Source organism: Pseudopodoces humilis, chromosome 5 (assembly GCF_049639895.1).
Source record: "Pseudopodoces humilis isolate 2021_Gansu_Grassland_sample_001 chromosome 5, ASM4963989v1, whole genome shotgun sequence".
NCBI classification, from domain to species: domain Eukaryota; kingdom Metazoa; phylum Chordata; class Aves; order Passeriformes; family Paridae; genus Pseudopodoces; species Pseudopodoces humilis.
In genome coordinates, this window is record NC_142204.1 from 10,925,111 (window position 1) to 10,939,393 (window position 14,283).

Consider the following 14,283-nt stretch of genomic DNA (forward strand, 5'->3'; position numbering starts at 1 on the left):
GAAGTGTTTGATGGAAGTACACTGCAAGGTCTGAGGGTAGAGATAATATTTTAGAACACTCTAACATCAAGTGCTGCTTCAATTTTTTTGAGGTATTAGCCAATTAATTTTGAAATAGTATTGTAGCCACTGAAAATTCCCTCTATTTAGTAACTATGTTAGGAAAAAATATAATATTCTAAATTGTACGTTATTTATTTATGTCATTCTGAGTTTTATATTTTGTATGCTAATTATCAGGACAAATCATTGTTGAACAGAACATTAAAAGCCAGCTGGAGTCCACAGTACTGACTGGCTCCAAACCAGAAATTTGGTGATGAGATGTGTTTGTGCAGATGTGTGGGCAAAGAGAAAATGAAAAGCAGCTTGGGAGAGACAAAGACAGGAGCAAGGTCAAAGAAAACCACATAAGATTAGAAAAGTCTTAGAGAACTATAGAAAATGCTTTAGATAGCTATGGAGAAGACAGAATAATTTGTTCTTGCAGTATTTTGTGTCTTAAAGAAGGATGAAATGGTGAAATCCTGACAATTTCCAAGAATGAATAAACTTCAGTTTTGGTTTATGTGATCCTGAGTTACCTAATGAGCCTCTAAGCATGATGAGATGTTGCATCCTTGTGTAGCAAAAGCCTGGGTTTTAAATTGAGTTAGTTTTGTTTCCTTTTGTTTGGTTTCTTTACTTCCCCAAAATGTGTTGTTGTTTGGATTCTCTATGGGCTTAGGGAAGCCTGTCAGGGTATTCCAGGAGCTGCCTTACAGTAAGAGGGACTTTTGGGCTTACTGACTCAGGAAAGCCCTGTACCTGTGTGGGAAGAGACAGAGGCCAAGGTTTGCCACCATGAGAAGCCAACCTGTGGTCAGACCTCAGTTTCCCCAGCCCTGTCACCTCCCTCATATCCTCTGTGACCCACTTCTTGCTGGGTTGCTGGCCTCAGAGAGGATCTTGCCTGGAAAGGGCAGGTGACGTCTGAGGTGATGACATGGAAATAGGCTTCAAGTTTAATTTGTTGATTAATTTGAGTTGTGGCACTGTTTGGGAGCTATGAGGGGCCAGGAATGCAGAGGCCTCGGAGGCCGGGCTGCACCTGAGGGAGAGAAGCTGTAAAATCACTGTTCAGCCTCCACTCAGACTGTATTCCCAACCAGGCCTGAAACAGGCCTGAAATATTACTTGTTTCAAGTAAATGCATATCTTTGAGGCTTCATTTGAGGATGCAACTTTTATATCAGTAGGAAATTTTTCCTGCTTTGTCTGTAACTGTGAGAGATGTGAGGATGCCATCATGCCAGTTCTTTCAGTCCCTGTTGTCTGAGGGTGCTGCTTGGAGTGGTTTATTTTTTGTTGTTTTCTTATCATTTTTCTTGCCCAGGAATGACTTTTCTTTGATTGTAATTTGGAAAAAGTCTCATTGTCTTCAGGGTTTGATTTAAATTACAGGGCAATTGAGACTCTCCTGGGTCATCTTTTTAGTAACAACAGCCCCTGTAATTTTGTAGGGGGTTTGTATCGATTGCATATACATGTGGCCCAGAAAATTGATAACCAGATCAGTCACTGACTGGCTGTGAGATAACTTTTGTCTTTCCTTGCTATCATTTCCCAGGCTGGGGAAGCCAGAGCTCCAAAGTGCAGATTCACCACAATACCTGGCTTCACTTCCCTGGGCACAACCTGCGGTGGATCCTGACGTTCACCCTGCTGTTTGTGCATGTGTGTGAGATAGCAGAGGGGATTGTTTCTGATACGTAAGTGGCAGAGTTTGGTGGATCACCATGCTAATTGCATTTGTTAATGAACAGTGTTAATGTCTGATGGGCTGGCTAGTAAAGCATCAGGAGGTTTTTCCCCAAAAAAGTTCATGGAATCCTTTAATGAACTGTCCAGGTTCTAATGGGATCAAGGTGAAGCCGTTGTTCTTAGCATTTTATTCTTCTCTCAAGCTCTAATAGCAAGCAAATATTGATCGAAGTTAAGCACTCACGAGGACACACACATTTTGTCTCTAAGAAATTCATGTTTGTCCTCTTCCATAGATTAGCAGAACACCTATGGTTTCACACAATGATGAAAAAAAGGCACCAAATTCACTAATTTATACCGTATTTATTTTCAGACAAATGAAATCTCTCCACCTGCATCTCTTTCTACCAGCTATAATGGGATTTGTGGCTGCCACTGTATCCATAGTCTATTACCATAATATTGAAACATCCAACTTTCCAAAGTTACTGTTGGGTAAGTCTAAGTCTGATACTTATATACTCTTAAAAATCCCAGTATTTTAGCCAAAGTCAGCTTGTTTAGATTGAAGAGGATGGTGGAATGTGTGAGAATATTAAAGCAGAGAGGAGTAACTCTCTGCTCTTGCAACTGGTAGTATCATAAGAGTTACTGCACCTTTCATAAGGTACACACTGAAAGCTACTTCTAAAATAATTACAAAAGAGAATGCTTGTTGCATTTTTATTGCGAGCTTTTAGGTTTTTTTTAACACTGCTGATAATTTCGAGGAAAAACTTGTCTGCATTCAAAAGGGCTATTTCAAAAGGCCACTTTGAGTAGTGATTACAAACTCTCCTGTGCAGATGCTGCTTTTTCTCAATATCTTTTGCAGTTGATTCTGACGTTATCCCATCTGCTCTCTCAGTCAGGAGATGGTCAGACCAGACATTGCAGATTAATGTTCCATACAAGTATATTGTCCAAATTGCATGTAGCTCAGCCACCTGAACAAGCCCCTGACAGATACCAGCCAGGATGCACGATAACACTAAATTCCATACACTCTTTTACAAAAGAGCACATTTCCATATTCTCACTTGGGATACACCCTGCTTTTTCTAAGAGGCAACATGACTTTTGTTATGTGTCTTTTCCTTCATTTTAAGAACAAAGTTTCCCTTCAGATTAAGGCTCCTTTAGTGGACTTTGTACCTGCATGAAGATTTGCCATTGTGTATCTGTTTGAAGGGTTGTGGCCCAGGAAAGAAAACAGTGGCTGGTGACATAGAGGATCACTGTGCCTGCACTGTATCAAGCCATGGAAACTAATAAGCTGTAATTACACTTATTTATTAATTTATTTTGAAATTATGCATGTGCACCTGTTTTACAGCCTTGTTCCTTTACTGGATAATGGCCTTTGTCACAAAAACCATCAAGCTTGTCAGATACTGCCAGGATGGGGTGCCTTTTTCTCAGCTGCGTTTCTGCATCACTGGAATCATGGTCATCCTCTATGGGCTGCTGATGGCTGTGGAGATCAATGTCATCCGAGTCAGGGTATGTGGCTTCTTCCTCAGGATCTGGAAGAGTATCAGTGGTATCATGGGGGTAAAGATGTCTCCTTAGTTCCAGAAACTCTGGCTTGTGTCGAGGTTAGGCCCAAGTTTAGCTTAGCCATAAAGATTTGGTTAATTTTGTGGAAATCAGTGGTGATTTAAATATCTTTAAAATGTATGTCCTTGATGTATCCCTAGGCTTGGTGTGTATGTGTGTGCCTGTGTGCATCTATCCACACAAAGTGCATACATATTTGTGTAGATAGATGTATATTTGTGCACATGAAGAGGGTATAGGTGGATGCAATCTGTAAAATATGTGCTGTGTTAGTGCTGATGAACTATTTATGTAGTGAATCTGTAAGTTAACTTATGTTCTTAGCAATGATAACTTAAAATTATCTCCCAAGAATTCATTTTTACTGTTGTTCAGCTTGAGATAGGTGGTACTGATAGGGTTCAGAACAGTATTCACATCCCATGTTGCTCAATTGTTTGCCAGTTATCTGTCAAAATGGAAATAATCCTATTTGCATGCAAATTTATATTTAAATTCAACATATAATTACCTTTAAAAGAAAATTTGAGTCTGTGGTTGTCTTGCATATAGTTTTTACTAAAAAATTACTATCAATAAGACAATTTCTGAGCTCATGTTTGTCTGTTTTCTCCTCTGCAGAGGTATGTGTTTTTCATGAACCCTCAGAAAGTGAAGCCTCCAGAGGATCTGCAGGATCTGGGAGTGAGGTTCCTGCAGCCATTTGTCAATTTGCTCTCAAAGGCAACTTATTGGTGGATGAACGCACTCATTATTTCTGCACACAAGAAACCTGTGGACCTGAAGGCAATTGGGAAGCTCCCAATTGCAATGAGAGCACTGACAAATTATGTCTGCCTCAAAGAAGCCTATGAAGAACAAAAGGTAGTAACAGGTGTCCATGTCACTGTTCGGTCTTAGAAAATCAAAGTGTCACTTGAATTTCTTCAGCTTTCAAGAAATCCTTGTTTTAGGAATTTTTTATTTAGGACTGTTTGTTCCAAGGTGAAACATTGGCATAGGAAGTTCCAATCCAATAGTTACTGTTTGGTTTTCAGTGACTTTATAGCAGGAGGAAGTTTCCAAACTGAGTGCAACTGGAAACTAAAACCACAATAGACTGAACACTTGCTAGATTTTAATAGTGAAAGACTTGTTTAAATCTTAGCTATTTATGAAACTGGAAGGCATTCTGTCCATAGTTTCAGCTGGAAACACTTATCTTCACCTTTCTTTTTTTTTTTTTTCTCCAGACAGAGAAATAGCCAAAACCACACATCAAGAATAGCCAAAACACTGGTGTCTTAGCAGTGATTTAGTCACCAATCCCAAACACAGAACCATAGAGGCTGCTATGAATAAAATTAACTCCATCCCAGCCAGACCCAGTACAAAAAAGCATGGTTGGGAAAACTCACTAGGTAGGGCAGGATTTTCCAGGGAAACTTCTGGATGCATTTAGGCAGCTCTTTGTTCCCAGCAGCTAATGGAGATGCAGGCTCCTTTCTCCTTCTGAGATGAAACAGTTATCAGCACAATATTTTATATCTTAATAGGTATAGGTTGCTTGTTTTTCCTTCTGCATTTGAGGGTTACAGAGACCAGAGATAAAGATCCTTCTGCTTTAGGCAGAAAGCTACTGAGTTTTTGGAACTGAGCTTTTCATAGCAGCCTGGGAGAGATGCATCCCTTAGACCAGGCCCTTAAGGTGCCTAAACCCTACTTAAAGAGGCCAGAGAGGGATGCGCACCTACGTGGCCCAAGGACCTGACTCTGTGCCATTCTTGATGACAGGCACGATAGCTGGGTGCCAGCATTTGTCTGTAGCTCATTCACATCTGCAGGTACTGTCTGTGCCTGCACAAAAATGTGGTTCAGTTGCCAAAAGGCAAGTCAAATGTGCATTTCTTGTGTGCATGAGCACAAACTTTCAGTGTGTAGCCTCCCTCAGTGTGCATCATACACATATAAACACTTGCATAAAAGTTATGTATGCATTTACACTCATCTACATTTCTGATGCTCCGTTACATCAGACATTTTGTGTTCTGTAGTTGTCTAAAGTCTTGAGATTACCACAGACTAGTGCATTTGTGCTACTATTCAAAAACAGGCTACAACCCTGAAGTAAACTGGTATTTTGTAGATAAAGTTAAAGTAAACCAAATGGCTAAAGCAAATCCAAGGAGCCAGGCAGTGGGACTCACTGCAGTTCATTCCTGTGGAGAAAAGCATTGGCTTGTGCCTGATTGGGCCAGAAAACAGCCACAGAATTAGGAAAATTATTCAGACTGATGTGTGGTCTGCAATCTGGAAGAGGTGATATGTCACTGTCTCTACTGCCAAGTGTGTATTTTACACTAATCTCCTGCAACTGGTGAGGGGAGCCCCACAGCCTCCTCTGAATTAAGTGGGGTTACTTCTGCCTGTGCCTGGAGATAGCTGATCTCAGCTTGTGCTCCATGGCCCTGCAGAGGGAAAACTCCTGTTCCTTCCCAAACCTTTCTCACACCTTGAAGAAAGATGCTGAACATGACCCTGAATACTCAGTATTGTGAAATGCCTTTGAGATAGATCACATGACTTTGTCTTGCTATCTCTTCTGCATGTTATGAAAATAGAAAAAATTATATCAATTCTCACACCACAACATTCTATGCAAGCCCATAACACTCAAGGACCAAACTGGAAAACACATTATTATTAGAAAAAGGTCTTTCTCCCCTCTTCCTGTTACATGCTTCAGCTAATATGAAGTCCTGATTAGAAAAAAGAAGAAAAATAAGTGTTTAGCAATAAATCAGATAATTTAATTAGTATTTTTTTCCAGTAAAAAGGAAACAGATTTCATATAGTGATGAGCAATGTGTGAATTGAAGTAACAGTGAAAATGGTTCTTAAATTGTTAGAGAAATAAGGGTTTACTGTTGCCATTTAACAAATTTACTATTAATTGAATGCCCAGAATAATATAAAAAAATGTTTCCCCAAAAGATGGCAGCCATTTACCCAATAAATTAACATAGCTCCTCTCAAGCTGGTAAAGTTATTAACCATTTATTTGAGGAGGATGACTAACCCTTTTAGGGCACTCAGGCTCAAAACCCATTAGGTCACAAATTCAGAGCCTTTTGTCTGGACAACTTACAGAAGGCCCTTCTGCTCTTTCTGTCCTCAGAGGAAGCAGTTTCATTCTTACCCCTTTCTGAAATGGTAGATCTAATTTGACCCCATGGTGCTTATTTCTCCTTCCTAAGCTCCTTGGCATTGGCCTGGCCCAGTCTCTGGCACCCACCTGACTCACCTGCACATTTTTGGCACCTTGTATATAATCCATCTCACTCTGGAAATGGCATAAAAGGGAAAAACTGAGAAAAGAGGGGAAAAAATGAGGCATGAGGCAGCCAGACAGGTTACAGCCATGTTAGCTTTTTCTTTGGTGAACTTGCTGGGGCAAGGAATAGTTGTTGCTTGGCTGTGCTTAAAATGTCTCTGTGAATGCTCAAGAGGGCTTGGCTTGGCTTGCAGTTTACAGGCATCTGTGCTACTTGAGAAATGACAGATGTTTGTTTAAAGTGTCAAAAGCTGCTGCCTGAAGTGCAAGGAAGCACTCTGCAGAGCATGGCTCCGGTCAGTAAAACTCTTCCTTTGTTAAACTGAAAGGACCTCAGAGATACCAGAATTCCTCTGATTACACAAAACCATATCTGGTGGTTGGTGTTTTAGCCAAGAGCTGTGATACTGTGTAAATTCACAGATCTGAAGGCTAGAAAGGACCCTTGGTTGATTTACTCTTACCTCCCATCCTGATCTGCTGCTTTTATCTTTTTGAGCACACTTATCATTGATTGGTTGAAGTGTGTAATCCTGGAAGGCATCCAAGAAATGGAAAAAATCCCAGATAAATTAAATTAAACTATATTCTTGTAATTGTAATGTATTTTCCCTGCAATCAGAAGCCTTTGCATCTTGCGAAACCAGGATTACCCACATGAGCAAAGGGCTGAAAGGTCAGATCTTTCCCTGAGCACACATGTGACAAGGGACAATGGCTGCCTGCCAGGATGATAATCTGTGCTTGCATTCCTGTGTTCACAGATTGAGGAAAGTGGTGGGATACAGAAGTGAAAAACCAGTTACCAAGGGGAGGCAGAATTAGAATTTGCTGTGAAGAATGTCTGAAATATGTTGATAATTACAACATGTTTGCTGCCTCACCTGGTCCAAACCATCTTTCAGGAGTCTTTTGGGCATCCAGGAGTGTTGCCATATAAAGCTTGGGAGACTTCTCTTAATGCACTGTGTACCTGTTTCTGTTTTTCAGAAAAAGGTAGAGGATCATCCCAACCGGAGTCCCTCCATTTGGTTGGCCATGTACAGTGCTTTTGGACGGCCAATCCTGCTCAGCAGCACATTCCGCTACCTGGCCGACCTGCTGGGCTTTGCTGGGCCACTCTGCATTTCTGGCATTGTTCAGGGCTTCCAGAACACAACCAATAATACAAATACCACAGAAAAGGTAACTTGACAATGTGGATTGGAAGGCTCTGGTAGTAGTTTTAGAGTCATATCAGATATTTAAGATACCTGGCTGCGTGCTTTGATAGGTCTGTGGTCATCACTGTTATTTCATGGTTTCACCCAAATGGAGTATTTCTGTTGTGAGAGACAGTCAGGTTATAAATCTGAGCAGTGGGAGCCTTGGTAGGAATGGAACGCAGATCATGGAGGCTTCCCCCAGCTCCCCAGCTGTCTCTCTAGATGGAGTCATCCCAGCAGTTCTGGGAAGAAAGAATGACTTTTTCTGCTCCTCTTCAAATGTGCCTGTTAGTTTCAGGCAGGACACACACTGGTGGTGCCTCAGTGATGCATCCAGCCTGGGGATTTTTCTTGACTCCTGTCGATTTGTCAGTTTATACTTCATTGACAGTTTTGAGTCCTCTCAAATCTGTTTTTTTACTGGGAAGATGACAGTAGCCAGCCTCTGTTTGTGGCTGATTGTATTGCTTGCTGTTGTGATGAACTGTGTTGGCACATACCGCAAAACTGAAAAGTATGCACTTTACTCAATGGTGTTCTTGATACTAGAGATGCACAAGAGATGCCAGATCAGTGCTCATTTCAAGTTTCACTGGGACTGAACTTTCAGGGATCATCTCTAAATGCTGAGCAAGCCTCTGATACAAAACATTTTCTATCACAAGAAAAAGAATTTATGAAAAGATACAGGTAAAATTATTTTACTGACAGCAGAGAAGAAATGACAAAGACATTTTCCTGCATTTGTCTTCTGACAGAGAAATATCTCCATACAGTTTTTGAAGTGTTTTATCTCTGAATGAGTGGATGGATATATAATGAATTAGTGTTTCCCTGTCCAGATATTGACTGTCATCACTATCCAAATATCTTTTTCTTGGCTGCTCACTCCTGACATTCATTTTCTTGATTGATGGTCGCAATTTGGCTTGAGGCTTTCAATGCACTGAAGGAGAGTTTAATTGTACAGCTTGTCAAACAAAGATTTTTATCATCTTTGAACCTGCACATTCTGGATTTGAGCAACGAGTTACAAGGCAAAGTGCATATTTTGCCTTCAAAAATGTTGGAGTTTTTTGCATGGTGAACAAACAAAGTATTTGAGCTTGAAAATAATTTCTGGATCTCAGATTTAGGAATCTGTACCTTGTCTGCTTCCTTTATCTTTTGTGCTCTTCAGTGTAGTGGTGTCAGTTGTGGCTTTTTAAAGTTTAAATGAGCATTGGCTAAAGGGAACATTGAATCACTGGAGTTCTTGAAAGCACTTGGCTTTGTGACAGTCACTGTTTCTCTTGGATACATTTCAGAATGCATTTGCCTCTAATTTATGGATTTTGATAAACTTTCTCTTGGTTGTTCTTGCTATTAAACATTTTTCCTTTAAATTCTCTCTAGTTTCAATTAATGTGAATACATTTAATTTTATGCTTATTCTGCCTTAATTCCTGATAACTCTATATACATTGAAAAAAAATGTTATTTTCTTAATGATATCCCCACTATGAAAACAAGGGGAAGTTAGATGCAGCAGAACACTAAGAGAAAAGTTTTCAAATATATTTATCTCACTATTCATGCACTTAACCATTTTTTCAAAGACTCTTGAGCAGATGGCTTTCTTTCTTATATTTCTTATATGCCCATACCTGTCATCTCAGAATCAGGCTGGATATTTCAGTAGAACAAGGGTTTTCCCTTTTTCTTCTTCTTCTTTTTTTTTTTTTCCCTGTAAGATTTCCAGGACATCCTGCTTCCAACTGGGTCAGAAATACCAAAGGAACAGTCTTCCTTGGAGTATTTTGGTACATTTGTTTCCTTTTCTGCCTGAAACAGAGCAGAACAGTGAACATAAAAGCTAGAAAATTAAAACAAAGAGCTTTAAAAGATATTTTTTTCTCTTTGATGTTGAGGCATTTAAACCTAATTTTGTGCAGAATACTGGCATATATAATCTTATATTATTCAGAATTTATGGCTATCATTGACTATATTTGTGGAAGGAATTGTTTCCATGATATGCAAATGCCACATAATAACTAATCCCATATATTAAAAAACATTTTCTTGCAGCTTGTCCATGGGGCAGGTGGAATGAGCTTTGTTTTCTACTGATGAGCATTTCTATCCTACAAATCACCAGAATTTGATAGGGAAACTAAAGACAAGGCAGACATGGTGATCTTATTGTTCCTTTCCTGCTAAAACTAAATTATTTTAGAACTGCTAAAACATCTTAATCGTCAGTCTTTTGACCAGGAGTGGAGTTTTAAATTTGTATCCAAATGACTTTTGATATAGAGGTCAGTGAGAAATCTGGTTTCTGTAACTTTCCCATAATACCATCATTATGTTTTATTGTAATGCAATGATTAAACTTGCTTGTTTCCAACTTTTCAGGAATATACAGTCCCTCCTATGTCACTTGCATGATTTTTTCCTTTCTATTCAGGTGAAGGATCCATCAAACTCCTACCTTTCATCAGAGGAATTCCTCAGGAACGTTTATGTCTTGGCAGTCCTTCTCTTCCTGGCCCTTATTCTGCAGAGAACATTCCTGCAGGCCTCTTACTATGTGACTACAGAGACTGGCATCAACCTCCGGGGTGCCTTACTGGTGAGCAAAGATCTGCCAGAAGTATCACTAATAACAGCTCCAGCTTTGTGCTTTCATTTGTCCTGTTATCTGAAGACTGACTTGAAATTATGGTTTCAGAGAAGATATGTGCTGTATTTTTATACAGAAAACTGGACAAAGTAGTGCTGGCAAACTGCTGGCAGCAATTCCTTTTACTAAAAACTTATCCCATCATTCTAATCTGTTGGAAGTTTAACACCCATAAAAACCCACACATATAAAAACATATCTTTGCAGATAATAAGAGATAGATGAAGATCAGCAGTGTCATTTTGGCTCTGCATCTGCTTTGTTCATTTGCTTATGAGTTTGCTTCTGCTGACTGTGGACAGAGTCGTATGCAGAGTGTCCTTGTTTTATGGGAATGCTGTGCATGCATCGGGAGTGGTAACTCTAGATATTTATGCCCTTTAGCACAGAGCCCTGTGGGATGGGAGTGATTCATCTGCAGGACTGTAACCCCAGCATCCCTTAACCCTCTGTGAGAGCCTTATTTATGAACTGGAGCCAGCAGCTCTGGCCTAGCATGTGGAGGAGGTGTAGCAGGGCTCTGCACAAACCAAACTCCATGGGCAGTAGTAGCAATCCAGAAGCAGGAACTGATGTTTTGCCAGATGCAAGTTACCATGGGAATATCACCTCAGCATAGAAGCTTTTTTTTGTACTTGCTCTGATTGATGGAGCGGCTTCAAATATTTTCTGCCCTCTCCCAGGATAGATGGTACAGACTTAAGGATGAAATAGCACCTGATTATTTCCTTTTTGTGACTCCTTTTTTGTGACTCTCACTTATCAAAATTAAGACTCTTAGGAGCATATGCAGCTGATTTAATTCACCAGGCATTTCTGATTAATTCCACAGGATATACTTTTTTCATGAAAATAAATTTCATCAAAAAGGACAAATTCTTTTTTAAAACTTCCTTGGAGCTGCGGTGTTTGATATTCGGTCATAACTGCAAACTGGGCTCACAGTATTTGTCTTTAAAATTTAGATATTAGCCCTGATTAATTTTAAACCCTGTTAAACTCTTACATATTTTATGGAAAGGAATGGCCAGGTAAGCAAGAGAAATCCAAAGGAATACATACCCACTCTGATCAAACTTTACAGCATGAATTTACCTGTTTTCTCATAAACAAGGATCTCTTTGACAGACAGTGTCACAGAAAAGCAGGCTCACCAAATGCTTGTTAAGAAAGGTTCTTTGGCTGACTTCCTAAATTTTGATATTTTGTTGTCATTTTTTGTTCTATTTTAGGTTTGTGTTTAGCAACAAACTTTTTAAGAAGAATTGGAATTTTTTGAAGTCAGTTCTCTCTCTTGTGCTTTCTCTCACTCTGTCTCTAACTCTCTCTGTCTCAGGTGAGAGACTGGCAGAAGGGCTGTCCTAGGCAAAGGCTGATGATGTAGTTTGAAACATTGCACTACTACTGTTCTTTTATAATTACATCATTTTAAGGACTTCCTTTTCTCCCCCTTTCTTGCAGGCAATGATATATAATAAGATCCTGAGGCTTTCTACATCCAACTTGTCCATGGGAGAGATGACACTGGGACAAATCAATAACTTGGTTGCCATAGAAACCAACCAATTGATGTGGTTCTTGTTCCTGTGCCCCAATCTGTGGGCAATGCCTGTCCAGGTAGAGCATCAAAGTAAGGGCCTGATTTCAGAGATCCTCCTGCCTGGTTGAGGAGAGTGCATGTCTGGGATACTGCTACAAAATCCAGAGGGGAACCTGCACTTCCAACTAAGATTAACAAACAGAAAGGTGGCCCAATGGCTGAAAAGGTGTCTCTCCAAGGGCCAGTGAAGAGAGAGGGTTTTTTTAGCAGGATTTCCATGTCCATGACTTGAAGAATGAGGACCTCCTTTTCCTGATCATATTTCTTCCACTGCTGACACAAATCCATTGCTTTTATTTTGCCACCTGGCATCAGCCCTAAGCATTACTTCTGTAGTGTCCACTTGTAACTGGGTTTTGTGGCAGGACCAACAGCAATTGAATCCTGCTCCATGGCTGACTGTAACAGCAGCATGAACACTGACACTGACAATGCTCAGAGGAGCTCTCATCTAAGCAAAGTTAGTCACTGAACACTTCTGCTTCTTAACAAGGCTGGGAAAGAAATGGAGGCAGATCTGTAGGAAGGAAAGGCTGAGATTATTTAGCTTGAAAGAAATCTTCCAAAATGCCAATAACTTAATGACCTGAGACATGCTGATTTTCCATGAAGCTTGGACTCCTGTTATCTCTTCAGAATTTTAGCTCAGAGTGTGTTTGGCACGGTCCTTACCTTTCAGTGATCCCACTGACATTAAAGAATTTTTAAAAGGGGCAGAACCAACTCTTATAGTAGATCTGTTTTGCTGAATTTCCTGACACTGTATCAGTAATCTATTTTATTTGTCAGCAATTACTACTACTGATGGGTTGGGTAGGGTTTAGAGTGTCATTAAATACTTTATGAAAAAAAGGCAAAAAAGGCTATATGGAAGCAGAAATTAGAAATAATATATAGGGTCTCATTTCACTGTTTCACATCCTGTGAAGTGGATGGAAGTGTTGCTATCAATACTTTGAAAGTTATTAAATGAACAAGTGATCTGGTTATTGTGGCTAGGTATGGTAATTTGCAGTACAGGAGCCTGAAAAGCTAAATAGTGCTTTAAAAATGTCAAACTCCATTGATTCTTACTTCTGACGTTGTATAATAAGAAGGGAGATTTAAAGACAGACTTGTTTAAGAGATAAAAGTATGAGATATGCAACTAATTCTGTATGCCCTCTTATCACTGAGGACATCTCTCTACCACAAAGTAGAGCTTTTTATAGAAATATTTATATAGCAGAGCTTGAATTAACTCAGGAACCAGAATCACAGCAGTCACACCACAGCCATTCCCAGGTAAGCTTCTGTGAGAAGTGTTCCCAAACCCTTTGCATGCCTAAGGCAGCATTTTCCTCCAGAGCTGCATGGTATTGATGCCTAAGCTCAGTTTGTGTCAGTCCCAGCACATCTGCTTTGTGCTTCAGTGCCTGTCTGCAATGTCCCTTTGCCTGCAGTTGCACAGGACACTACAATAGAATGCAACTGTGGTCCATGACAGCCCTAAGACCTCTGAATGCTTCCAAAGTGAGGTAAGGAGCTCTAGTGTAAACAGGACTAGAAGCCAGGAACTCTGTAAAATGCCTCAGGGCAAGCACCATCATTTTAGTGCTCCTTTAGTTTTGTGGAAACCCAGTCTGGAAAGGCTTCTGGGTTTATTTCCCACACTTTCCAAATGTGATCTCCTGAAGTATGGGCTCAGCTGATTCCTATGAAACATTTTGAACTATTTAAGTGTTTATTAGAAGAGCAAACATTTTTTCTCTTGGTGGTTCTGGCATATTGAAATCTACTTTTTTTTTTTCCCTGTGTTGCTTTTCTCATCACAGATAATAATGGGTGTGATCCTCCTCTATAACCTGTTGGGAGTGAGCGCCTTGGTCGGGGCTGCTGTCATTGTTCTCTTAGCCCCCATCCAGTACTTCATAGCCACCAAGCTGGCTGAGGCTCAGAAGAGCACTCTTGTAAGTGTATTATTTTAGTAATATTTGTGATCCAGAAATGAGAACATGGTTTCTGGGTTCTGTTCTTGTAGTTAGTGAAAACCACTGTGTGCATTTGGGCCAGCCATCCCTCAGTTTCACTGTCCCTCCATGTCTGTTTTTCTGTGTCTCAGTTTCTCTTCCTTCCTCAAAATTCGTCAGAAGAGAATCTCAGAAAAGTATGTGAG

The 14,283-nt window shown here is 40.0% G+C and overlaps 1 protein-coding gene across 1 annotated transcript in view; it reads left to right on the forward strand.

Moving 5' to 3' along the window:
* Positions 1–14,283, forward strand: part of MPPED1 (metallophosphoesterase domain containing 1) — a 74,067-nt gene that overhangs the window by 9,661 nt on the left and 50,123 nt on the right. The window contains exons 5-12 of the mRNA XM_088055088.1: positions 1,610–1,751; positions 2,120–2,241; positions 3,122–3,288; positions 3,967–4,209; positions 7,649–7,843; positions 10,313–10,477; positions 11,990–12,145; positions 13,943–14,077. Of these exons, the coding sequence (XP_087911214.1) occupies positions 1,610–1,751; positions 2,120–2,241; positions 3,122–3,288; positions 3,967–4,209; positions 7,649–7,843; positions 10,313–10,477; positions 11,990–12,145; positions 13,943–14,077 (1,325 nt within the window). The remainder of the gene's footprint in view (positions 1–1,609; positions 1,752–2,119; positions 2,242–3,121; positions 3,289–3,966; positions 4,210–7,648; positions 7,844–10,312; positions 10,478–11,989; positions 12,146–13,942; positions 14,078–14,283) is intronic.